Source organism: Leptinotarsa decemlineata, unplaced genomic scaffold, assembly GCF_025532065.1.
Source record: "Leptinotarsa decemlineata unplaced genomic scaffold, Ldec_3_MD MMD2_tig00026354_RagTag_RagTag, whole genome shotgun sequence".
Taxonomy (NCBI): domain Eukaryota; kingdom Metazoa; phylum Arthropoda; class Insecta; order Coleoptera; family Chrysomelidae; genus Leptinotarsa; species Leptinotarsa decemlineata.
Window position 1 is genome coordinate 7,320,537 of NW_027412702.1, and position 27,731 is coordinate 7,348,267.

A 27,731-nucleotide genomic window follows, 5' to 3' on the forward strand; every position below is an offset into this window, starting at 1 on the left:
TATCTGTGTTTTGTTGACGGAACCTATTGGAATTCTCTTTGCTGAATAAACTCCTTATTACTCACTTTCACTGGAAGTTCTCAAAGGGAATTTGATAGCCAAGAAGGAATAACAGAACAATCAGTGGTGGTGAGATCTAAGTTACTACAATTGTAGTCTATTATTGAACTTGTGATGCACTGTTTGGAATGTTTGGTGTGGTAATATTATAGGGGTTTTATCCCAACACCAAACCGTAATTTTTAACACCTCGACACGTGTTTCAATCACCAAGTGATAATCTTCAAGAGGAAGATTGAATCTTCCTTTTCCTTCAAGAGAGTTATTCCAGCTTCACTTGAACCATTGAAGTGAGGTGATGCAGGAGCTTTGGGTACAAAAGAAAACGCGCTTGTAGGCCATTCACCTGGAGATAACATTAGTCAAAGGGGTCTTTTAAACCACAATGGACGAGATATCAATTTTGAGGGCAGAAGTTCTCAAGGGTCATGACCCGCAGGATTGCCTGCTGAACCCACTTGGAACCAACATTCTGGAGAAAATCCTTCTTAAAGGTTTCCAACAGTGAGACGGAGATTTTATCCATGGCAACGTTACCAAGCAGCAAATACTTCATTTAATGAAAAAGTATACAAAGCGTATCACATGGATACTATAACACACACCGGAAATAATATCATCTACATGAATGTCTAAACTGAGCACCTACACAACTTTGAGAGAAATTCATTTTCTCAACTGTAATCAATTGCGAGATTACTCTGAGAGAAATAAATGGAGCTGATGATAATCAAAATGGAACTACTTGCAATTTATAATCTTGAATCGGATCTTCAGGAGATAATCGATAAAGAATTCCTTATACTCTTGGAGACGTTTGTTCACTAGGTTCTAACGATACAGCTCTTTGAGATAGATCTATGATGAATATGATTGGGTGGTCTGTATGGTCATGGAGACCTCATTAAAAGACTCATTCAAATTTCGGCAAAAACTCCCCAATTACTAGAATGTGTGATTCTTTCAACAAATACTGTAGTAACTTAGATGTTTTCTCTATTACGTTGAATTCCTTTAAAATAACTATGAAAAGAATATTCAACACATAGCAAAAATAATGAATAATTGGTTAGTACGTACGAAATTTATTAATTCATTAATTTTTATTTTTTCTTGTTTAAAAAAAATCTGTTTTTCCGTTAATCAGCTGACACTGAGTATCTCTGTAACCACTACTATTAGAGGATGCTTCTATCGGTATTTACCTGTTTGTATCCCAAATTTTTAATAAATAAATAAATTCAAAGATGTACCTAGAGGCGATATACTATATGCATCAAATACCACTACTACTTTTGTTGTACTACTATTAGACTTCATAACACAATGATGAAGGTAAAATATATTAGCGAAGGACTCATTGCCACTATATGATCATGTCATTAGGTAATCTTCAGGAAACTCTGAATAATAGGCTTGCAAATTTGGGTTCCTTAGTAATCGTCTTTCCAATGAATAGAAATGTGATAGGGCAAATTATCAAATATTACCGAAACAAAGATTAGGAGGAGGAACGATACATCAACCAAAAATATTTTGAGTAAAAGAAGAGACTCGGCTTTTTCTTATTCAGGATAGATTGGTTAAATGTGGCGAATCCACATGCTGACATCAGAACGTATCTTAGATAAAATGATAGTTTCAACTTCAATATTAGGACAGGTCTAATTATGTGGTAATTAATTGTTATTTGATCAACAAACTTGGTAACACTCAAGTACTGATAAGTAGTAATTGAAGTTTTATGAGAGTAATGTATGATCAAGTAAAGAGTAAGGTACACGAAGAAAATATATTTTAATATCAACATAATTTTGTATTTCTACAAGTTGTTGAAAAATAAAAACAATTGTTGATTACGTCAATTCTGAAGAATGAAAATATCAAAACGTAAAAACCTAAAACTTGTTTCTTACATTAAAATCTTAAAGATTTAACCCTCAGAGTGGACGTGATGACACCAAGTAGTAAAGTCATTAATAACCTAGTCTAAATACTTTCTTACAAAACTTGAATAATTGCAACATACAATAAACAGTTTGTTGATGTTACATTTCATGTCCTGCTGCCTGTCGAAGCAATATGTATATTTTCTCTTTTATCCAATCCTTATTGTAGGGAGCATAAGTATTTGTAGACTTCTGATATACAAGACAGCTCAGATCAGATAGCTGAAAAAAATTATTGATATTATTCAACATTTGAATTTTCTAACTTATTTAAAATTTTTGTTAATAAATGACATGAAAAACTCGGGATTATTTAATGAAGAATCAATTCTTCACAAATTAAAAATCTGGTCTGTACAGTACAAAATCTCACTATTTGACAATATTCATTTATTCAGAATTGGGAAATCAGAAAACAATCATTTTCATCTATTCATGCGAAAATGAATGTACTCTGAACTCTGCCCATTCCAGTTAATATTATTTTATATTGTAATAATCTGGAATGATTTTATTATTAATATGGCAGATTTAATTTCTCTTGGAAATGATTTCAATGATTATATTAAATAACTTCACTTCATTCCAAACCAAATCATGTGATAATAACGTTTTGGAGTGTAAAATATGCATTCTGCATTTCATAGTTACGTTGGTTAACTTTAAACTCGAATGTGTGTCAGCACGTTCAGGTGTTTTCTGATATTCAGTTTGCTAAGTTAGTCTGCTGTCTTCACACCTGAATTCTGAGTAGGCAGTTTTAAAACAGTTTTGCACCCAAAAAACAGACAAAGTGACAATTGTCAGTTCTATGAAACTTTGATATGGCATATACTTGTTCAAACGCATTCATCATTATACTTATTGTATTTTCATTCTTCTGGTATAGAATACACAGAAAAGTAGCATGCTTCAGTGTGTAATTAACAACAATAATAGTAATGTTTTCTTATTCAAACTAGAATAATAAGAGTGAAAGGGTGGAATTCAGTCAATTCTATCAGTTGATACTTGTAACTCATAACTTCTTTCTTTTCAAAAGTAGAGTTTGCTGCATGTTTTTGAAGGTTGTAGAGTACAAGTTTATATTACAGGAGTATGTTTATGAATGATCAAGATGCTAATCATACAATGAATGCTGGATTTTCAAATGGCTGCATGTTGAAATTTCATCATGGATTTTATGTAACTCCTTAAGTATTATTTTTAATAATAAGCATCCAAGTGTCCAAGATTTAAAATTATCAGAACAGTTTGAATATCTACCTAACTTAATAACGTATTTGCATCATATGCCCTTAATTCTCAATGGAAAAATCAAGGTCCAGTGTTAGAGATACTATTTAATAACAATTTTACCTGATCAACAAAATCGAATAGTTGAGAAATATCATATGTGATAGTCGGTGTGTTGGGGTTTCTTCTTTTGAGATGCTCTTCGTAAATTCTGCATACGCCTTCCATACACTCATTTACTGACTCATAATCTGAATATGTACGTGATTCAGGATTCGAACTTGGTTGAACCAGAAGAATGGTGTGGGCCTAGAAAAGTCAAAGCATTATTTTATAATGAAGAGAATGCTGGATTTGAATAATCAAAATTCAAACAGAACACTGAGAATATTTATTACTTTTGTGTTTCAAAACCTTCCATGAGTCCAAAATTGCATTCAATTGTTGAGAAACTAGTTGAATCGGAGTTTTTAGTGCAATATCAATTCAGGAAATCCCACCTTCTGTTATTCAGGGTGTCATACGAAATTTTAAGAAGTTAATCATAAATATTTATGCATGAGCATGGATATTGAGAAATCGTAAACAAGTTATCATTAATTTTAACTGAAATATTAAATAGCTTACTTACTTTAATATTAATGTGCAGGAGGTGTAAGTAATTACTATTAACAAATAAAAACAAATTCTCAATACTTAAAACTTGTGATACGACGCCTTGAGACTGATGAATGAATCCACCCTTAGAAAGTTTTTGTAAAGTTCCTTGAATTAAAACTAACAATATTTGTGACGATTGAAGTTTGACAATAAATATTCTCATGTACTTTTTTGGACTCAGTATGTAGATGAGGAATTACAAGGAGAATCTATCTAGTTTCTACAGCTTACCATGACAAATGTGTTTGATTCTTTTTTTTAATGCGGAATACCAATCGATATCTTTATTTTTTTACTGAATTTAAGCAAATTATCTACAAAAATTAAGATTACAAACCTATTAAATAGGTTAGGTTAGAGTCGATTTCAAGTTATTCTTCTTCTTCTTCTTCTTTTCGATTCAATGGCTCCAGCAACTGAATTTTAGGTTAAGGAAGATTGAAAGACAAGTGATTATCATAAAATAGGTGTGTTCGTTTAATACATACCTGACGCTTGATTAGCTCGCATCACTCGACAATCGTTCGATAATGCAGATCTGTTATCTGTTACATCAGCTCTGTGTTAGATATTAAAGAGAGCGAGAAAAAATGTGATTGATTAGCTCCGAAATCAACGTTAGTATCGGACATATTTCTAGTTGTCATTTGTCATATCTAAGGAAATTTTGTTGAGTTTTAGATATTTTTTGCAAAATTTTGAGCTCTTGTTTGCCATCACAAAGAAAAGTTTACGACACATTCTCATTGACATAAAAGTGCCTTTTCTGAAGCTAGTCATTCAAAAATGTTTGTAACAAATATTTGCATTATGAGAAAATTATATATTACAGATCTATTGTACACACACGCCGACCGGTGTTCGGCGTCGACCACCGATAGGCATGTGTGCCAGGTCCCGTCCCCACATGTGGTTTAACTATTGGAATTTGGATGACCGGTATAAAATCGGTCGATATTTTATTGGTAGCGGGTGCTTGCACAGTCACCGGATTTTTATCGTTCAAATCAGTTGCTTTGTTGTCGTAATTACCACGCACTACCAAAACGAAGTTAATGCGTAGTAACTACAATTTAACCGAGCGTTCGAGACTGGAATGGTAGGTAAAAAACCGGTGAGTTTGCAAAAGTGTATTTAGTCATGTACGCCACTACTTCCCGGTACTGCCGGCGATACAGTGGCAGTGGACGGCTGCTCACCGGTATTTTACAGGCGACGATCACTGGTTGGCGTGTGTGCCAGGTCCCGTTCCAACATGTGGTTCACTATTGGAATTTGGACGACCGGTACAAAGTCGGCCGTACAGACCGTACAAGGGCCAGTTCTTCTCCATCTGGCAATATTTCTTTTCACAGTCCAATAGGCTCGTAGCTCGTGGACTAGCATCAACTAACACTTGGGTTATCAAGTACGAGTCGCAAAACTTATTCACGTATTCAATATTCGTGAAAATACCATTTAGATTTTTGAATGTTTTTTTTTGATGCTGTGTTCATTATTTTTTACATTTGCGTGTTTTCCAAGTTTCAGTCTGAGCAATTCTATCAAGCGGCTCAGCTAGGGTTGATAGCCACATATCTACGTATAGTCGATGAGCTAAGAAATAACTTTGAACTTCATCAGTTGGGTTCAGTTCACGAACAAATTTAACGACATAAATGTCGCTGGCAGGTAGTTACATTTTCTCCAGAGACAATTCATAATCGAGGAATGGAACGTATTTCATTTGAAGATGCATTTATCTTTAAAGTAGTATTTCGATTATTACAGTTTGTATATCCCAGTTGAGATGGATCACCACTATGAAATAAAAAACAGAAACTTACTTATCACGAATTCACTTGTCTCCTATGAAATTACGAATGATTATATGTTATCTTCAACAAGAGAACTGAGTCAAAATTATGCCATGCATCCTTCTATCATTGATAGTTTACTGATCTTTCAATATACTATACACTTGTGATGCACTGTTTGGAACTTGGAACCTTTGGTGTAGTAATGAATATTACTGGAGTTTCATCTCAACACCAAATCGTTATTTTTAACACTTCGACACGTGTTTCGATTAATAAGTGATCATCTTCAAGAGGAAGATTAACCAGTTTAATATTCCTCTTGAAGATGATCACTTGATCAACCTGTCGAAGTGTTAAAAATAACGGTTTGGTGTTGGGATAAAACTCCAGTAATATTTATACTAACTTGTTATATCAACATGAATACCTGATCCAGAAGGCAAATAGATGATATGCAAAAAGCATTTGAATTAATGAATTGATGGATGTAGCTGTTACTACGTGGTAGGATATTATCAACAAAAATGAGAAAAAAAACAGAAAGTTTTATTTCTCATTTTTCAACATTTGAGTTAAATATTTATGCATTTTGGTTACATTCAAATGTGGTAAATTATTTGAAAAAGTGAAATAATGAAAATTATTACACATTTAAGATGTCAGTTCTGCAGTGCAATTGATGTGATACCTCGAATGAGTGTCCTTAGAACCAGCTTGGATGTATCTTAATTCGTATTGAAAGTTCATGAGCCTTTGAATGTGGAGATGTCCCCAGATCATTGATTAGAGCCAGTTTTTCACTGGTGGCAGTCAGTATATTGTGAAAAATGTGATGAACTGGTGGTCTGCCGATTAATTAAGTTTATTGCTATTCCAAAATTTTGCTTCAAATACATTCGCACTTTGCTAGCGTTCAAGTAGTAAAGAATATTGACATTGATATATTTAACAAAATTATTTTGAATGGTCAAAATTTTGAATTGTATGCGTTTCTCATTCATCAATCTTTTATGTTCAATAATTTCAAATGGTTCATATTCAAGGATTCCTTGGTAAACCAAGTTTCAATATGGAAGATACAGTATGGTTTAACTACCTGTCCATACATTCTAAATTATTATAAAAAGGATAACTTGGACTGCCTTGTCAAGGTGGTTCTGTAGGTTTTCTCAGGGTTTTCTTTGATATGAAAGGTGAATGAAGTATCCAAAGAACACCCTGGATTACTAAGAATAACTTCAACGTTATTTTATATACTATTTGTACGTTATTTCGGCAGTTTCATGTTACTTTTTCTATAAATTTACCACTTTGTTTAATTATTCCTTGTTCGTTTTGAAGTCAATGAATTTTTTATTTTATTATTTCCTGAATTATATAGAGATTTTAATATTTAGATTTGCAAAAAAATTAGTTTCTGTTTGGCACTGGTTTGATCACTGGGAAATGCTAGAAGATTGTCATCCCTTCATCTCAACTCTCCATCAAATTTAAAGAACAAAAACAATACTTGGTTGATAATAAAATATTAATTATATAATACACATTCATCATAAAAATAACTTTGCTTCTTTCAGTAAACTACCTCATCTCATTTCAATACCTGTATGTGAATGAAAAAACTATCTCAAAGAATATATTGTTTTGCACTAACATTATTTCAAATTGAATTTTAATCAACAATATGATCAACAATATTCAAATCGAACTAGAGATTCATCAATCCTTCAACTGCAGCAGTCTTATTGGCAATTGTATTATCATAAAATCATTTATGTTTTCAAGTAATTTTATTTTTTCGAAACAGTTCTTTCTATGAAGCCATTCCTATTAGGAAGTATGAGGTTTCACCTAAGAATATTTTCCTGATTTTTGACAGGTAATTCGCAAGTTATGATATAAATTGACCAAAACATAAGCTTGCATTAGTGCCTCCAAAGCCAAAGGCATTTTTGAGTGCAATTCTTTTACTAGGCGACCTCCATTCCTGTGCGGTTAGAGGTACAAAGTTGATATCTTCATCCTCTATTGATTCTAAATTAACAGTAGGTGGCAATATACCCTCCTTTATTGCTAAAATACTGAAAACTGCCTCCAAATTTCCTGCAGCACCTAGTAAATGTCCGTGAGCACCTTTTGTGGATGAAACTGCTATGTTATTGCAACTATTTCTGAAAAGTTTTTTTATTGCTCTTGTTTCTATGGCATCTCCAAGAGGTGTGGATGTAGCATGAGCATTAACATAAGTAACATCATCAATATTGATTTTAGCATTGTTTATAGCTCTTTTCATTGCAAGATAAGCTCCAGTACCATCTTGTCTGGGTGCTGTTAAGTGTGATGCATCCCCAGATAAACCATAGCCTAAAACTTCTGCATAAATGTCAACATTTCGACTCAGGGCATGATTTAATTCTTCCAATATCAATATTGCACTCCCTTCACCCATTACAAACCCGTCCCTCAACTTATCGAAAGGTCTAGAAGCCTTTTCAGGTTCATTATTGAAAGAAGTACTCAGAGCTCTCAGTCTACAAAACCCTGCTATGGAAAGGGGTGATATACTAGCCTCGGTACCACCACATAACATTATATCAGCATCTCCATGTTTTACAAAACGAAATGAGTCACCAATAGCATGAGCTCCTGTAGCACACGCTGTTGAAATTGCATGATTTGGTCCTCTCAAACCAAATTTTATGCTTATTTGACCAGCAGCCATGTTAGGTAGAATTCGTGGTACAAAAAAAGGACTAACTTGATGGTAGCCCTTTTTCAAAGAGTCATATGTTCTACAGATATCTTCCAAATCTACCATTCCCATTCCCACAGCTACACCACTATTATTCTTCAGTTCATCACTCATGGTTTCCAAATTCGCATCTACTAGAGCTTCTTTAGCAGCTAACAAGGCAAAACCTGTTGCAGGAGCCATTGTTTTCAGCTCTGATTTACTGAAGTAGCTGCTTAACTCTAATCTTGATCCCTTATCTTTAACAAAACCTGCTATTCTACAGGGGAACTGCTCATATTCTGGTGCATCCAGTTTGACTATTCCAGATTTCCCAGCTACAATTTCTTTCCAGGCTTCTCTCAGTCCTGTGCCAATAGGTGAGACTACTCCCATTCCAGTTACGACAACCCTGCGGTGCATTTTATTTCCTTCTTTTTTGAGTTTGAATTTTATAGTTTCTAGTCTTTTCTGATTCAATTCACAGAGCTTTCTAAAAACAAAAAATGAAAAATGGTTCTTTAGTAATCGGCAGGAATCTGACTGAATGATTTCAGATAATACAATTTTAAATTTGTGGGCTCCTTCAAACACTAACCTGTAGTTAGATTTTCAAAACAGTCCCTCAAGTTGAAAAGTTACCTATATCAATACATGGAAAGGTTGAAAAGTCATAGCTTCCAGGAAAGAGCGAAGATGAAAAAACACTCCATTTTATAGATATTATAACATAACCCAAAACCAAAGATAACAAATAAATAATTTTTTTTATCCTTGGATTTACAACTTTTTTTAATAATCTTTTAATATATATATACAGTGTTGCCAACACAATACACATAATATGTTATAATGAATATATTTTTATAGTTTCTTTCAAAATAAAGCTTAACTCTGCAAAAAAATACATACATACATATAGACATACACACACACACACACACACACACACATATATATATATATATATATATATATATATATATATATATATATATATATATATATATATATATATATATATATACAAAGGATTTGAAGCTTTAATAACTTCTTATTATTATATGCGGCGAGCCCTTTCGATAGCAGGCTTGCTATCATCTTCATGGTTCTATCATGGTCAGTGTGCTATCGAAAGCGCTCGCATGTAATAATTAGAAGTTATTAAAGTTTCAAATTCATTTTGTGAACAAATGTTGATCTACCTTGATAAAAAAATGGAATCTTTCCAAGAAAGGAAGGAAGCAATTAATTTCTAAAATTAATTCTATACAAAGATGTGTAGATCATGCAAAGAAGTAACTTTCAGACACAAACTAGAAGAAAAAACCGATAAGGCAAGTGTCTTACGGCGAAACATCGAATGTCTAGTGTTCCATGTAAGTGAAATTTCACTTCTTTCAATAATTATATTGTGTAGGAATACTGTGAATTATATCTGAATCGATTCCATTACGAATGTTTGGATTACAAACGGAATAGAGGAAAGTATTATTCGTATAATTCAGCGTTTATATGAAAGTATTTGTTTCGAAAGTATTTTTCTTTCGTGTAGTGTTTATACGAAAATTGCTGTTTCGAGAGGGCTTCTTCACCAGTTTGTGTCTGAAAGTTACTCATTTGTATGATCTACACATCTTTGTATAGAGTTAATTTTCGGAATTGATTGCTTGCTTCCTTTTTTTGGAAGTTTCCCACATTTTTTTGAATCAAGATGGAGAAGTAGAAAGCAAAAACCTTTCTCAAAAATTGTTTGTATATAATTTTGATTTAGGAACTCATTACTCAATTCATTTACTAATTTCATTTCATTAAAGATCATGATGATTTATTCTCTTCATTGTATACGCGTAACTTATAATTTTTGTCTTTTACATTACATATATATTTTCTATAATACGCAAAACAGCTAATGTTGGCAGCGGTTCTTCCGGTAGAAGTTAAAATTAAAAACCAAGTTGGGACATTGAATTGTTGGTAACACTGCGTTACCAGTTTAACTGTCTATCTGTTCTGTCTTCACACTTCTCTTCAATATTAGCTCTCAGAAATGGCGGTGGGTAAAAATAAAGGTCTTTCCAAAGGTGGCAAGAAAGGAGTGAAAAAGAAGATGTGAGTTGAAATATTTATTCCAATTTCTTAGTGAATACATTGACTTTGTGAAATATCGATTTCAAACGTTAAATAACATACGATGTCATAGAAATATGTGGATATGATTTTGATTCATGTTTTCAATATTGTAAAATATCTTTTGATTGTTCGTGTGATGATGAAACTAATCATCTAGTCATTATTTTCATCTAGTCATTAATAATTTTGTATTGCAAACTCCTAAAATGTATAAGAAATTATTTTTTTAGAGGTTAACTTAATGTTTACATGATGAGACACTCAGCTCGCTTTGAGACACACATGAAGATAATATTTTGTTCCCTAACGACGCAATTCTTCAATCTCTGAATTTCGTTTAGTAAATTGGTTTATTAGGATTTGGCAAATACTAGATTTTTGAATACTTATTATTTTTCAGTGTAGACCCGTTCACAAGAAAAGATTGGTATGATGTCAAGGCCCCGTCAATGTTTGCCACCCGACAGGTTGGCAAAACCTTGGTAAACCGTACCCAAGGTACCAAGATTGCCTCTGAAGGTTTGAAATCCAGAGTGTTCGAAGTATCCCTTGCTGACTTGCAAAACGATAATGATGCTGAACGCTCCTTCAGGAAGTTCCGTCTTATTGCTGAGGATGTGCAGGGTAATATTCTGAAATGTTTAATTAAATTATGGAAAAGTAAAGACTTGTAAGATGATGATACACTCAGCTCGCATTGAAACACACATGATGATAAATTTATGTTCCCTTATGACGCAAATTTTCATTGTATCTGATTACATGTGGATTATTTTGAGAGATCAGTATTAGGTTTAGGACCTGGTTTCCAAATATTTGCAGTTCTGTGCAAACATAACTTCATATTCTTTCATGCAAACCTGTTTTATTTGCATATCTAATGTTTCAAAAATACTAAATTTTGTTCACTAATGAATATGGTTGCGCAACCACTGGGTCATACATGATGGTATATGAATTGTTGAGTGTCACACGTGAGATATGAGTCTTGTAAAAAGTAAGTTGTTGACTTTTGAAACATTCGATATAGTATAAGGTATTTTCTGATATTGCTATTCTTCCACTTTCCATATCTCTAACACCGGTAACCAAGTACGATCCATTCTAAAAGGACTGTTTAAAATACACTTCTGTCCAGATAAAAGAATGTATGCTGATCCAATAGGTTTATGCTTTTTAGCATGTGGTTCATTGGTGATTGATAAACCACATCATATTATGAGCACCCATGTACGAGGTCTGTTAAAAAAAGTTCATGAATTTCATTTTTCTCAAAAAATATTTAATTTCTTTATCAATTTCTATTTTTCCCTTTCAAAGTTGTCCTCAGATATAATACACCTGTGCTAGCATTTTTTTCAATCCTCAAAGCAGTTCTGATATGTACTTTTTGGTATGTCCTTGTACTCTCAGCCATTTGGTTTTCATCTCCTCAATTGTTGCAAAACACCGCTCTTTCATGGGTACCAACAAGCATTGGTATGATTGGACTTATGGTTTTGATGTCATTACTATATACTTATAATTCCTCACCAGTTATGACCTCTTAAGCAAATCTGGATTGTCTGACGTTACTCAACAATTCCTCAGCGATGCTCATGCAATGGTTTTTCGTGTATAAATTCAGAAATTTTGAAAGAACGTTGCTGCCTCACACTTTATGCCTGGAATTTCTTCTTTCTTCTAACTTAAATGCTTCTCACCGACAAACTAAACATGCTAAACAGCTGAAACTGTGAACATATGTTCGAGACTAGTGTACCAACATAGAACAATCCTTAATCGAATGTACATAGCCTTATTTTTTTTTGAATAGTCCATATATAGCTCAAGAAGATTCAAACAAGAATTTTTTATGTTGTTTCACCTTTTTAATAAATCGGATTTTTTAATAATGCATACAAGATGCGAGTTAGAATTCTTGTTCTGTTGACTAACAAATTTTGAGGTAAAGAAAATTAGCATTGTCACTAAGATTATGCTGTTTGATGAACCAGCCTGCCCAACTATATAACAAAAAAATTATTGTAGATACTGATCTCTCACTGAATTTTGTTGAACATTAGCTTTTTTTTCCATTATAGGTTCAGCATTGATGAAAGTATAATTGGGTTTTCAGGTAGAAATGTATTGACCAATTTCCATGGCATGGATTTGACTACTGATAAACTGAGGTCAATGGTCAAAAAATGGCAGACGTTGATTGAAGCTTCAGCTGATGTCAAAACATCTGATGGATACCTGTTACGAGTATTTTGTATTGGTTTTACAAACAAAGACCAATTGTCTCAGAGAAAAACTTGCTATGCTCAGCATACACAAGTAAGCTTTATACACATGATCCTTATAATAATTCATCAACATACTAGTGAATCATTGAAATGAATAATAACAAATTCCAAAAATGCAAGAAAATTGTTCCACGAAAGAAATATACAGTCTATATTTGCTGGAATCAATTCATATATGATAGAAATGACTGTTACTTAATGAAAATACATTATAGTGTATTTAAAAAACACACTTTAATGTGATATTTCTACTTGATAATTTACAAAACCACGACATGTGTTTTGTTATACAATGGCATTTTTGGGCGTCAAAAATTGTTTAGAATACCTACAGGTTAAGTAGAAGACCATCTGTGAGCATATCTATACTCATGGTGAACTTCGCCTTTTCAGCGCGCATCTCATATGTATATATATATATATATATGTATTTATATATATTTATATTTTTTTTGTTCTCTCTTTTCACTGATGTATCTGCTGCTGAATAAAGATTATTATTATTATTATAATACATACCTTCATTAGACACCTGAAGATGCCATTGTATATTGAAACACGGGCCGCCTTTTTGTAAACTTTCAAGTGGAAATCTCACATTGAAGTGTGTTTTATAAGTTTTTTTCACTGAATGGTAAACTCAAGGTTTCATTAAGTGAATTTGGTGGATTTTACAAAATTATTGTATTACTCTTGACGAGTTGAATTAATATCTTTCTAATTCATAAAGTTTGTGATTACTTATACTGATTTCAATAGATGATATGCAATATTGAAATTTTGAATCAAAATGTTATATCTTTATACTGAATGACTAATCTTGATTGATTTTGATAAATTGTTGATGATCAGTACAAAAAAAACTAATTAATACAGTTTTTTGGGTGATTTTCACCATAAAGGGTTTTACAAAAAATGACACGTATTTTGCTATACAATAGCTTTCTCAAGCGTAAAATAATTACCCTTGAAAAAGCTATAGTATTTACTTGGTTTTTATAAAACCCTTTATAGCGAAATGATTAATTAGTTTTAATATGTATTTTCATAAAGTATCGGCCAGTTCTATTCTATTACAAAAACTATTTTAAAAATAAACATTTTTCCCATTTTTCTCGAAATCCACAAGTTTTAGTGAATTCTTTCGTTATCTAACCATCAAATTAGTTACTGAAATAATGAAGTAGTATTATTAACTTCAAAACTTCTGCTGTGAAATTGTATGATATTCATTCTGAAAACTAAAACTTCAAAGACTGCATCCTGTAAATAAAATGAAATTTCAATATTTTTCATGATGACATACCTAGCTCGCATTGATACAAACATGATGATACCATCTTGTTCCCTATTGACGCAAAATTCTATTCAGTCTGATCTAATAAAAGACAGTATTAAAATAAACTATCTCAATACTTGGATTTCATTATTTTTTGTATTTCAGGTTAGGGCTATCCGTAAGAAAATGGTTGAAAAAATTATCGCTGAAATTCAAAAGTCTGACTTGAAAGGAGTTGTAAATAAACTTCTTCCTGACAGTATAGCTAAGGATATTGAGAAAGCCTGCCAGGGTATCTATCCTCTTCACGACGTATACATCCGTAAAGTGAAAGTTTTGAAGAAACCCCGTTTCGAACTGTCCAAGCTCTTGGAGTTGCATGGTGATGGCGGTAAAGGAGGATCTGGTGAACCCGGTGGTGATGCTGGCTCTAAAGTTGATAGGCCTGAAGGTTATGAACCACCAGTACAAGAAAACGTTTAAACTTTTAAAGAATGTTGTAATAAAACTGGAAAAGAAGTAAATGCGAAGTATTTTTGAGTGCAACAGAGAAACTAAAAGTAAACTTTCCACGTAATTTCTATCAGTCAAGACCAAATGGCTTTAGTACCTGGTAGTGATTTTCAATTTTTAAAAAAAGTATTCAGACTTCTATGGTAGCACAAATGATGTAAATCATACTTTTGATATTTTTCATATTTAATCAATATTAAATATGAATATTATAGAACATAGATTGATGGATGTAGCGGTTACTACGTGGTAGAAAATCATTAAAAATGGTAATTGAAAGTTTCTATGTTTTTGTACCACTTATTAGTAACTAATGTTACTGAATGTCCTACAAGGACATTCTCAAATGAATCCAATAAACTGAAATAATTAACAATGTACAATCTTATATACCTATACAACTACAGTAGCTAATAACAGACAGCCCTTAATTTTAATTACCTGAATTTTGTTCACCTGTTTACCTTTCCCTGCTAATAATCTGGATGGGCTATTTGAAACAATTATACAGATAGGGCAGAATAATGGTTGCAACGCAGATACAATCCAGAAGTTAGTCAGATAATAAAGCCTGAAATTTTCCATATTTATAGATTATTATACCCTCGTATCAGAAATCAAGAAATTTGTAACTTCAACATATCTTGATGAAAGAATAATTGTAGGATTTTTTCGGAAAAAAACAATGGGAATGGCATTCAGACCACTTGCCTGGTTATCTGATTTCATTTTTGTCGATGATAAAGTAGATAAGAAGGAAAAATCTGGAGTTTATAAGCTTGAATGTCCAGGGTGCAATAGTGTTTGTTTGGAATAGTGATTGAATTTTCTCAAAACTATGCTGAACATGAAAGGTCCGTCAGACTACATAAAAATGATCTGACGTTTTTTCAAACCATTCCTTGTAATGCAACCTCAAGTTCCCGAATCTAAACGATACGAAAATTTTGCACTATACAGGCAAGGGTTGGAAACCCAATTACTTGGAATCCTTGGAAGTTCATTAGCATTGCGGATATAACCTACTGAATGACCAAATTGACTTGGTCTACTCGCAGTGTTTAGATTTGTATATCCACATTGTCGCAGCTAAACAAAATTAAGGTAATAAATAGTCTTTGAGGATCGTCTGTTATCGCCTACTGTAGTTATTTGGGTGTACATTGTTGATTATTTCAGTTTATTGGAATCCTTTAAGAATATTCATGTTGGACGAGAGTGCAGCAACGTTAGTTACAAATAAAAGTGCTATAAAAACATTGGAAGTTTCAATTCCCATTTTTCAGTATGAATTTGCAATTCTTTTTGCTCAATATACATTACTATTCAAGATTTTTTAAATCGTTAAAAAATACCATATTAAACACCTAATATTTGTACCAATTGCTTTTTGTGACCTGATGGTAGATTTGGGATCTCCGATGAAATTTTTCTATCGAAAACACTTTTCCCACACCAGAATAAATTACTATCTCTCGACACGCGTTTGGCTAATCTAGTTGGCATCATAAGGAGATGACTAGACAAGTCATCAGGACAGTGTAGAGACGGTTTATCCAATGAACATGACTACCCTGAATGAAAATATTCACAACATTAAAATCAGACAAAATGAAAAAGAACGTTTCAAATTTTCCTTGTTACACGGTTCCAAAATTAATGGTCTTCCACAAGAGAAAAGGAATATCGGTTTTTTTGAGTTCGAATCGTCATTGAACAAATTTTTAATCGAGTAGCAATCTGAAATATTTTGAGAGGTATGTAAAAAAAATTTAATATGAGACTCATGTTCATGCGTCAACAATACATTTGTATTTTGAGTTTTAGTGGGGGGAAAGGGGACACTTTAAATTTTATATGCTTTTGAAAATGAGTAATGTAACCTCTGTTATCCCAAACCTTTTGGAAATTACCGAAAGTTATATATGTGATGGAATCGGCGTTTCAGCACCGCTACTGAAGTGCGTACACGTTTTATTGAGGTGAGGTTCTAACAGTAAACTCATGTGAGTGAGCGTACTGTTAGAAGACTGGCAGAAAGAAATCTAAGGGCTTTTTGTCCAGCTCATGCCCCACAACACCGTAGTGCTAGACTTGCTTTTGCACGAGAATATGCTGACTGGACAGTGGAGGAATGGAAGGGCGTATTGTTCTCAGACGAGAGCAGAGTAGCCTTGAGAGGTCCAGGTTAGCGTTTCTACAGGTGCCAAAATGAAAGGTTTGCTCCGTGTGCTATAACAGAAACAGTGGGCTACCAGTGAAGTTCCTTAAAGGTGTGGGGAGATATCTCTTACGAGGCTCGTACTGATCTTGTCGAGTTTGATAGAGACAATGTGAATGCTTAAAGATACGTGGAAGAAGTTCTTCAAGACTACGTCATACCTTCTGCACCGTTAATTGGTGACAAGTTTCGATTAATGCATGACAATACACGGTGCCATACCGCAAAATCCGTCAGAGTACTCAAATAAGGTCGGGATTCAAGTTTCACCATGGCCGGCAAGCATTCCCGATCTCAACCCGATAGAGCACATTTGGGACAACCTCAAAAGACGTGTAAGAGGTAGAGTACCGTCCCCTATGACCCTGGTAGAACTTAAGACGGCTGTGGTAGAGGAGTGGCACAATATTCCTCAACTGGATATTCGGAATATCGTGAATGGGTTACCAAACCGACTCCAGAAGTCATGAGGGCTGAGGCGGCAACACCCATTACTAAATTTTTTTTTAAAGATACGCTTCTTTTGTCACAATTGAGTTTGTCAAATTTTTATTGAAAATTATCATTAATTAAATTTTTGTAAAGAATCTGTTGGGAAACGACTTTTATTGAACATTTTTGTTTTTTTACCTTAGGGTAGTTAACGACATACCCTCTCATGAAATGTGATACAAATTTGACTGTTTCTGAAAATTGATAGAAATAAGGTAGGCGGTTGATTGTGTCTGTGAGTATATATGCATTTCTGTAAATTATAAAATATTTCCATCGTTTAACTGTAATAAAAATCGAGGTAGGCAAATTTTGATTCAATGTTTTTTTTTTTGGAGTTTTGAGTCTCAAAATGTTTTTTTTTTTGGAATTTTGAGTCTCAAAATGTTTTTTATGGAAACTTTCTGACAGTAACATTGAGTTCTACAGAAAGCAATTGGGCTCCAAATTTCAGTTTAGATTTGTAGGTCTCAAGTTTGAGTTTATAAATCTTAATATGAAATATTCACTTCCCCACAAGGAGTAAAGGTGAAATAAAAAGAGGAACGATATGGTATAAATACTGATATTTTTTAAAATCATACAATCACAGAGATTTAACATAAAATACACTCATACATAAAATAATCATAAACATACGTATAAATTATAATTTTAGCTTAAATAATAATGATAAAAAATTGACTTTTGAGTCATTTTCAATTTGAATCATTTTAATGATTGAGAAGTAATATTAAAATAAACAAGAAAAACGAAGCGAAGAAAATAGAATAGACTAGCTATGAACAAAATAAAACAAGAAAATGTAGTGTCTTCTACAACTATTTCAAAATATGGCAAAACAATTCACAAATGAAATGTACATAAGGTGCAAAATAAATAAGGTGTGAAAATTGATGGGATAAATAAAAAGAAACGATTTCACTTAAAGATATGACACTGTATGATATACTATATATACTATTCTAAACATTCTGAAAAACTGCTATATATTTGTATATCTGTAATATGGCACATTTGGTTTATGGAATGACATACTTTCTTTCAAAAAACGGTAAATCATCTAATTTTTCTACCAAAAAAGTACCCAAAAAGGCACAAGAACTGTTATATGTCTTTTCTAAGGCACTAAATCTATTAGAAAAGGCCTCTATGTCTAATAAATCTATCTACTCTATCAACTAAAAGTACCATGTCTTTTTCAAATTACATTTTGTTCCCTATTTCAAATTAAAAAATCTACATTTCTGTGAAGATTTACATTTAATTATATCACTGATAATGGTGTTTTGAATATAATAGTACATCACAAACAAATTCCAAACACCTGTGAAATTCTTATTGACTTGCCATTTTTATCAAAATACTGTAATTGTTTAACAACTTTCAGTTAACCTCAGTCAGCTAAGTAAATATTTCAAGGATAACTGTAGTATCCTTGAGGTTTTCCTCAATATATATTTTGTGAGGTATTTTAATATAAAGGACTATTTACATAATTTACAATTTAGAATTTTTTTGTACAGACTTATTTACATATGTATACTTCCTTTAATTTCGGATTTCTTTGAGATAGTATCAATATATATGGTGGTTTTAATTCTCCAGTTGAAGGAACAATTTATTCCATATGTCTGTATTTATGTGCTGACATTTGGGCAAGCCCTAGGACAGCATATTGACACTGGAGGCAATGATAATGAGTTTGTTTTCCACTATGCTGACAGTTTGGAACTCGACATATCTGACTGGGGGTGAATTTTTCGAATCCTGCTGCTTGAATTGAATCTAATTTCTGGTGTTGACGACGGTGAGCAACGACCTTGTTTGTATCTGTACATACAAAGTCACATTTGAGACAATGGAAATGAGAAGCCTTGTTTTGGGTAGAACCTATAAAAAAAGTACTATGAACAATACAGTTGAAATAAAAACTTTTCGAGTAATTACCTAAATTAGCAGTATATGCGCAATCAGCTCTTCCACATGCTACATTGGCCCTATATTGCTGAAAATCTCCACCCATGAGAGTATCGAGTCTCTCGTGCCTGGCAGTGTGTTGCACGAATCTTGTTTTGTCGCAAAAGCTGTAACCACAATCATGTCGCTGGCAATGGAAGTGAGTTTGATGTTCTCGATATCCACAATGTTGGTACTGGCAGTCTTCATTAAACCTGAATCTCAGATAACCTTCAGGCACGGGTTCGTCTTTCAGTATTCGCATAGAATTTTGTATCCTAGCTTTTTTTGCTTCTGGAGATATGTCGTGAGGACTCAGAGCTCGTTTATTCAGATTGGCAGCCATTGCTGCCAAAGGACTCGTCAAATTTTCCCCCTGATATGGGTTTTGAGGTGCCAACAAAGGGCTCTGCATGAGCTGAGCGTGTTGAAACATTAGCTGAGAGTTTGGATACAAAGCTTGAGGTAAGAAGGCGTTTTGCATTTGTTGTTGCTGAGATAAAAGAGCAAACTGAAGGTTGGCAGGAAAATTATTGAAGTGACTATAAGCATCGAATGTCGGCGTCAAATAGGATTCATGTTCTTTTTGTGGGGGAATTACAGGATTTTGTAGAGACTGGAGCGGAGCTATGCTTATTTTGGATTCTGATGAGGGTTTTGTCGTAGAAATCGAAACAGTTGGTTGAGGCGAAGGTGGCGATCGAGATGGAGGAGACTGGTTATTGCCTTCTTCTTGAAGTTGGCTGTTCAGTGCCCCACTGCTGTGTTTAGCCACATGCAATAATAATCGATCTAGTTCACTGAATGCCTGATTGCACGCATTGCAGTGATAATGGTACTTCCTCTTGAGTTTGCAAAAAGGCCTCGAGCAACTGAGTTCAGGTCCGTAGAGTGTATTGCTTCCTCTGTTTGGTGCGTTCGCCTCGTATTGTTGACTTAGGTCTGTAAACAAAACATCTGTGATTTTTTCCAGTAGACTCTCCGAGTAAATTTCAAAAGTTCATGCATTTACACTTACAGCAGAAAATCAAACTACTTGTGGAAGTGATAGATACAACACAAGAACTATTCGATTATGGTATCACATATTTTATATTTCATACATGCACATACATGGTTGTGATTTTCTTAGAGTATGACATAACAGAAAAACGATATTTCTTCAATAATATGTGAGGAAAATAGGAAACTTCTGAAGCAAATAAAAATACATCAATGAAAACGGCATATCCACAGTTCTTCAGGCAGAAACCAGTAGAAAATACCCTTCTGATACAAATACCTAATTATGAGTGTTTGGAGCGAGTGGTTGTTCTAGGTGTTTTTTTTCTGGTTAGATATCGAAAGAAATAATTGCCATTATTGCTATTTATTTTTTTTTTGACATTTTCACATGTTTTATATATTATTGGAAATTAAAAATATATTCTTTCCGCCATCTTTAGGAATGTTTTTTATTTGTTGTTAGGTTATTTATTACCCGTAGTTCCATAAAAAAATTCATAAGGTTTTTTCAACATAAACTTCATAAAAATTGTCGCCCAAGTTGACCAGTTTGTGAGTTGTGTCTATTGAAGAAATTGGTTTAATGATGATACTTGTATTGATTATAATCGTTTTAAACATGCTAGCCGATTTTAAACAATTTGCTGTTAATAGAAAATTGTAAGGCTGAGTTGAAGAATAGTCCTTGTTGATACTCCATCCATTCATCATCTTTTTTGGTCAGTTTTAGTTTTAGGTATTGTTTTTTATGTATTTGATGGTGAATACAGTCGATTTAGTATTATCATCATTAACTGTGTTGTAGTTTTATTTGTGAAAATGTGACAATCAACGAACTTTTATTTACATTTTGACTTTCTTCTATCAAAAGAAATGTGTAACGTGATGAAAGATTTGTGTCATTATAAAAAAATGCAAGTGTTGTATATTTGTAGCACATATTTGTCATAGGAAAGAAAAAGAAAGCTTTACATAATTTTATTTCCGATGTTGCTTATTTGAAGGTATCGTAATTCCAGACCAAAAAACGATTTATAAAGAACTATTCCAGGAACATAATGCAATCAAAACAACAGAAAGCACAAGCTGAATTTAACAAATTGCTAGCTTTTGTTAGTTTAGCATTTTTTTGAATGTTAGTACACATTCGTACCTGAGGTAGCGGTTTTATAATCTGGTGATTTTTGAATTTGTTCTGGCAATGTAGATAAAGGATAGAAAGTTCCGGATGCCTTCACCACTAGAAGAAATAGAAAATACTATACATACAGTCATCAAAAATACTGAAAATGATACCTACATACATACAGCAAAAAATATGGTAGTAGTTATACATTTTTTGAAAAGTCTGATGTTTATTGAAATTTAAGATAATTAGGGCCAACTTTTGTGTTCTACCACATTTTTTGCGATACTTTCATGTGATAATTGGCTCTAAACTCACCTGATATCTTATTTTCGGCTCCCTGACTCAAATTCATAGCCTTAAAGTGATTTTCACTGGAATCGGGCTTACTTTCTGTTAACTGGGCTTCACTTTTTACCCGAATCTCTGGAATCTGATGAAGATTGCTCTCTTCTAAATGCTTCTGATTGTGAATTGCCATGGTGGAGTATTGAACGAATGAATAATTGCAGTTCGGCCTGGTGCAATGAAAGTGCCTGTTAATTTTGTTACTAGCACAATTTTGCAATCGACAATCGACATTTCTATCATAAAACTCGAACCCATCTAATATTTCAACATTGTCATGAAAATCTTTCGAGTGAACGATGAGTGCATCTTCTTTATCTGTTACATATGAACAACGATTTTGAATACAGTGGAAATGTGTGGAGCCCAGGTAGGGACATAAGTTATCGGAGCATTTTGTATTTTCACCAAACGAGTCGAACCCTTGAGAACTATAGTCTTGTGGCTGTAAAAAGTGAATTGTAAGTATTGTTTCTAGGTCATGCATGAATTTCAAACTTACTGTTGGGCTGTGAGTGCTCGATCTCTCATCGTCTTCTTTGTCTTCAAAATCTTTACTACTGGATGGGGTAGTTGATGGCTTTGGTAGTTTGAAGCTTGTGAAAATGGCCTGAGGGCTGTCCATGAGATTCTGATTACCCATTGGGTTCTGGAATATAGTAATGGTTGATAGTAACTCATATTTGTTGATGGGTTCAAGTTTGTTTGTTATTAAAAAATCTAAATACATGAAGAAAAATTGAAATACATGTTATGACTTACATAATCATTCCAAACTTCAATGACACGATTTTTTGGGGGACGCCCTCGTTTTCTGCAGAACATGCCGTCGATAGAGCTGGATAAGTGTGTCATCGTTAGAGGATCTTTGGTCAAACTGAGTTTTCTGGAGTACTCGTGCATTTTGTGATGCTCCAACCTTCTGAAAGGTTTGTCTGTAGGCAGAATTACTTCCCTGCATCCATCCCAGTTGCAGTGGTAGTGCTTTTCTTTGTCTTGGTATATACAACTCTCATCACAACCTCCATTTTGTACCGTAACAGTTGTAAAGTAGTTATCAGTGATCATTTCTTGTTGTTCATGATTTCGAGCATGTTCCTTTGCAGCGTCTTTGCTGCTGAATACCATTTCACAACTTTCAACAAAGCAGTGAAAGTGGTCGCAGTGCGTGTAATCGCATTTTTCACTCGGACAACGGTTTTCTGGAACGAATTGACAGTATTTTCTCCAGTAATCATCGTTGTTCCATGTGACAGTGTCCTCTTGAGCAAAGTTTGACTCATTTGCACTGAGATCCATAGCAAAAGTTGATTCTGACTCCTCGTAGCTCACAGGTGAATTTCTTTCACTCAAACTTTCGGAATTCGACATATTCGACATCCCCCCTGAGGATTGGTTGTACATTGAAAGATTAATGCTATCGATCTGAGCTTCATAGTCGCGATTGAAAGGCATTGGGGGTCCTACTGTGCCATCTGCAAGGGTTTTCATCATACTTTGAGCGAGTTTGTACTTGCGGTAGGCTAGCTCTGAATCTTTTCTCTCGTGTTTACGTTTGTGCGAAAAGAGTTGTCCTGAGCTGTGCAACACGTAACTGCATTGTGGTCTGATGCAGTGTATGTGGTTACATACTTTCGAAAACCTACAGTTGTCAAAGGGACAGATTTCGTTTTTCATGAACTTTTTGAAGCCGTCTCTTGAGAGTTGTTCGTCTTTGATGTGATATGATTTGTGTTTTTCTGAAAAGAAAAATCAAAATGAATCACTCCAGCAAAAATATTTTAAAATTCAGTATTGTGCATGGATTTAGAATGTAAATGTATGCTTAGCTTTTAGATATCCCTGTCCTATAGAGTACTACAGATAATATGTTGCAGATTTATTTGGGAATGTATTTAAATTTTGAATGCCATTTTACTGTATATTATTTTTGAAGTTATTTTACATTCAAAAAACAATTTGTCGTGAGACTTTCACTAAACAGTTTCACAAAATAGCAACACGTGTTTCACCATACAATGGCTTCTTCGGGAGTGTTATTTTGTCATTCATTTTATGACACAAAAATGATGAATTCACGATGAATTCATCCATGAATATGCATAAATATAAAGAATGATTAATTTACTTTTTCAGAATTGTTTATTCTACACTGTGCCCAAGGTGTATTTATCAGATACCTTAATATGTTATTTTTTTCGTCTGTAAAAAATATTCATATCTTTCATCGTAATAGTAAAAAAAAAACGACTGTTGTCTTGAGATTGATATTATGAGAATTATCGTGACTGAGAATTTTTCATGTATGTACATAATACTTCAACTTACTTTCCAGATGAGAAAAAATTCTCATAGGATGGAATATAAAATGCATCTACATTATAGACTACTGATAAACTTACCCATGTCACTTTTGTTCTTGAAAGTGAAACGACAACCGGACCTCCTGCAATGAAAATGCGTCGTTCTCTGGCCGAAAAAGGCGCAGTAACTGGCTCCGCATTCTTCGGTCGCCCTGTATCTTTGAAAACCCTCCTGGATGATCGCCGAATCTTTCCGGTGATAGTTGGCATGCATCTGTACGTCCGAGGTAGATATGTAGACTTTATCACAGCCTTCCTTGATACAGTGATAATGCGTTTGTTTTTTGTTGTGCGTGCAGTTGGAGAACCTATCTCCGCAGTCGTCCAAAGGACTGTACCGCATGAAACCGTGTTGAAGGGACTCGTCCCTCTTTTTGTGCCACTTGAAATGGCGGATCATTTCTTCTTTTTTGATGAAGACCCGCGAGTTACAGTCCAGACAATGGAAATGCTCCCTGTGAATCATACGAATGGAAATGATTTCAATGTTCAATCTGAATGAGAGAGCAGTCTTCAATAGAAATTATTGTGAAACGCTACGCAAATGATCTTTTTTTGGCAGATATATACCAGTGAATCCATATTATCGAAGTGAAATGATATACAGATGGACACGTTTCACAGATCAAGTTGGCTTCTTCAGCAGATGAAGAAAACAAACGCCAGCTTGGTTGGTGAAACGCCCGTCCAGAAAAGTATTGGTTGTGTTTCAAGTCCCATTGTACTAGTGAAAATCCAATTTGAAATTCATTCAATATACCGAATTTCACAGATAGTCATATTATTTCTTACTTAACCATTGGCAAGTAGCTAATGGAAACAGAGGATTTCTTTAGTCTTTGATATTCTTTCTCTGCTGGATTCATTGATCTTTTGGTTGAAGTGCAAATCGGCTTACCTGTAGTTGAGATCCTTGCAGTACGTGCTACCACATTCCAAAGATGACGTAAACTTTTTGACATACTTGGAATAATCAAGTTGGGTGGTAGCTTTGCTCATCATAATATTCGTAGAAGATATGGGTTCTCTCGGTGTTGTGGGAGCCAGAGACTGGGCCATCATTGCTGAAAAGAAAATAGGAAACATTGAAATGACCGTAATCTATGCCATTGTGGTTGATAAAAGTCCAAATCGTATCTTCGAATACCATACATGGACGTAGTCCTGAAGATACAGTTAACACGAATTGGGAAAACGTATAAGATAAATACAAGGAAAATAGTAGTAGAATCGTTAGCAGAAATTCACGTGACAGCTGCCCATTGGTTCAATACGCATCCATCTCACAGGCGGAAAATATATGCAATCTTCCAATGCGCAGGGAATATTAATTTGGTACCACAACGGAATAAGAGGACCATTATTAGTGTAGATAGTCAGACCGCCTTCAGGGTATTGAGGAACCTATCATAGTGACATCAAGATTGGAGTATCAACGCTGTGAATTACTAAAAGAGTTGGCCGACAGGATTAGATTCTTTCATTACTGAGTGCAAAAACATTCTAGAATCACAGGCAACGAAAAAGCTGATAAGTGTGCTGGAATATTTGCCTTGAACTAGTCGTGAGGGTACCAAAACCTATGGAGAGGAATCAGATTATGTAATGAGAAACAAAAAGTACTAAGAAAATATAAGCGGTAAGTCAGACAGAGCTACTGACAGAACAGTCCTATTACAAGACCCACGCACAAAATTCCGTCAAATAGTGAAATACATGTGAAACATCTTTTTCACACCTAAATGTTCATACATTAGATTTTCTTTAATTATTTTTCTTACATTATCTATTTTTTGGATCGATACTTTTTGGGAATCACAATCGTTTCTGGTCCATGAGATTCATCCAACCACGACGAAATTTTGGTAATTATTACCAATTACGAAATGTTGAACGAAGTGACTATTTTTGTCGCTTTATGCATTTCTTGAAATCGCACGGCGTCAATTTTTAAGTTGGTACTGAAAGGCATTTACGAATATCGTGATGGAACATAAAAGGTGATCCTCGTATGTTTTTTTCTTGTCTGGCTAATATTCAAAGCTAAACGACCGAAACTCTTTACCAAGGTGTACTATGTCTATTTCAATTGACTCAGATGTTCGAATATCCAAGATGAATCATCTTAATTCTTTATTCATGTCCTGCCTATTCATGTGGGATTGAAAACGTAAATGGATGCCACATCCCTTTTTAACAATTAACGAAAATGAGAATACAGATTTGTTTTCACTTACTGAATAAGTGACGTAACCCGGTTCTAATATTCTACAATGATGAGTGGTCCAGATGTTTTTTTAAGCATCTAAAGGGTCAAAAACCAAACATGAATGGTATTGGACGATTTTCAGCTTTATGCCAAAGGAAAATATGGCTCATACAGGAACTCTCGGTTTGAAGTGAAGCAGTCTATTTGTACAAGTGTGTATGCATGATTTAAAGTAGGTCTTTTACAAATTAAAATCCTCGAATTTCATTCAATAGCACGTAGACATGCATGGTTTAAATATCGTTGACCTTTGAAATATTGAAGAATTTGAAATTACGTCCTAACCGACTGGACAAATATTGTGATGTATTGGGCATCTGGTTTTCTATAAGAGAGAATACTAGTCGAAGTGTTTTGTTTGGTAATGGATAATAAGTCTCTAAATTTCATGAAAACATATTTTGACTGAAACATTTCTAGAGAAACATAGATCATTTATGACTCGATGAAAGCTTGAGGAAGTATGTAGGTAGAATACTGAGTGGCAATGGTAATCACAAAAATTGTTTAAAAGAATAAAATTGATTCTCAAATAATGATCATTTGAATTGATAGTCAATTGTAAATCTCATTGAAATAATGAAAAATTATCTTTATTGATTCACATACGGTTGTTTTCGTTGTTTGGAGAGATACTTTTTTTCAAATAACGCTGTTATGGTAACATTTGAGAAAAGCCAGGTAGTTCTGTCTCCCGCTGACAGATGTCACTATGAAGATCGAAAGCAAATAAAATAATATTCAAATTACTCGTAACAGGAATTGTAGCCAGTATTCCAATATTGAAAAGAGAAGAGAGACCAATTGCCTTGGATGACAAAAAAATTACCAACTTTAAAAATTTGATGAAACCACACTGTGATAGTATAAATTGGGTCATCATCACATAAGGTGAAGAGTGAGCTTGAGGCAGCAGAATAGGTACTTTTTAAATAAACTTTTGACATTAAATCATTCTGTCATTTGGACTCATGAGCTTTTTTGGGTTCCAAGTATATGATTTCAGTCATAATTTTCAGCGTTTCTTTCCTAACTGATAAGCTGAAACATTTCGATCTAGCTTGCGTTTCTATTCAAAATAAACATAGCATAGCGTTAGAAACGTTCCCATTTAGGGTTGCCTTTTATGTTTTCAAAAACCCCACTAGATGGCGCTATAATGGTATAAAATTTTCGTAAAATTAATTTTTTATTTCCTTATAATCAAGTACTTTTTGGAAAACTCTGTATAACAGGCGATTTCATTTTATCTTTTTCGTATTTCAGTAAGAACGTGTGAATTTTACAGAGGTTATTT

General features: G+C 33.7%; 4 protein-coding genes across 6 annotated transcripts in view; 1 reads left to right on the top strand and 3 right to left on the bottom strand.

The window, feature by feature from the left end:
- Positions 1 to 1,838: 1,838 nt before the first annotated feature.
- Positions 1,839 to 4,286, bottom strand: e(r) (enhancer of rudimentary). Of its 2 annotated transcripts, none has more exons than XM_023156819.2 (3): positions 4,137 to 4,286; positions 3,369 to 3,554; positions 1,839 to 2,231 (listed from the first exon to the last, which is right to left on the bottom strand). In XM_023156819.2, exons 1-3 carry the CDS (start codon positions 4,137 to 4,139, stop codon positions 2,109 to 2,111), a joined length of 312 nt encoding a protein of 103 aa, XP_023012587.1. In that variant the 5' UTR covers positions 4,140 to 4,286; the 3' UTR covers positions 1,839 to 2,108. The 2 variants fall into 2 exon arrangements, with proteins under 2 accessions (XP_023012587.1, XP_023012583.1); XM_023156815.2 differs by lacking the exon at positions 4,137 to 4,286 and adding an exon at positions 3,877 to 4,083.
- On the bottom strand, positions 4,155 to 9,239 carry LOC111502682 (3-oxoacyl-[acyl-carrier-protein] synthase, mitochondrial). The gene is made up of 2 exons (XM_023156814.2): positions 9,034 to 9,239; positions 4,155 to 8,928 (listed from the first exon to the last, which is right to left on the bottom strand). The coding sequence occupies exon 2, from the start codon at positions 8,856 to 8,858 to the stop codon at positions 7,596 to 7,598; it is 1,263 nt and encodes a 420-aa protein (XP_023012582.2). The 5' UTR covers positions 8,859 to 8,928; positions 9,034 to 9,239; the 3' UTR covers positions 4,155 to 7,595.
- Positions 9,240 to 10,386: 1,147 nt separating this feature from the next.
- RpS3A (Ribosomal protein S3A) lies at positions 10,387 to 14,662 on the top strand. The gene is made up of 4 exons (XM_023156813.2): positions 10,387 to 10,547; positions 10,969 to 11,192; positions 12,688 to 12,890; positions 14,304 to 14,662. The coding sequence occupies exons 1-4, from the start codon at positions 10,486 to 10,488 to the stop codon at positions 14,619 to 14,621; spliced, it is 807 nt and encodes a 268-aa protein (XP_023012581.1). The 5' UTR covers positions 10,387 to 10,485; the 3' UTR covers positions 14,622 to 14,662.
- Positions 14,663 to 17,912: 3,250 nt separating this feature from the next.
- The window catches only part of LOC111502679 (zinc finger protein castor homolog 1), a 108,105-nt gene continuing 98,286 nt past the window's right edge, over positions 17,913 to 27,731 (bottom strand). Inside the window, exons 6-13 of one of the 2 annotated variants that reach the window (XM_023156811.2) lie at positions 25,064 to 25,229; positions 24,205 to 24,620; positions 22,565 to 23,541; positions 22,305 to 22,451; positions 21,773 to 22,247; positions 21,482 to 21,568; positions 19,315 to 20,265; positions 17,913 to 19,257 (exon numbers count right to left, since the gene is read on the bottom strand). In XM_023156811.2, coding sequence (XP_023012579.1) covers positions 18,986 to 19,257; positions 19,315 to 20,265; positions 21,482 to 21,568; positions 21,773 to 22,247; positions 22,305 to 22,451; positions 22,565 to 23,541; positions 24,205 to 24,620; positions 25,064 to 25,229 — 3,491 coding nt within the window. In that variant the 3' untranslated portion in view covers positions 17,913 to 18,985. The remainder of the gene's footprint in view (positions 19,258 to 19,314; positions 20,266 to 21,481; positions 21,569 to 21,772; positions 22,248 to 22,304; positions 22,452 to 22,564; positions 23,542 to 24,204; positions 24,621 to 25,063; positions 25,230 to 27,731) is intronic. The other variant, XM_023156812.2, reaches the window with a different exon arrangement.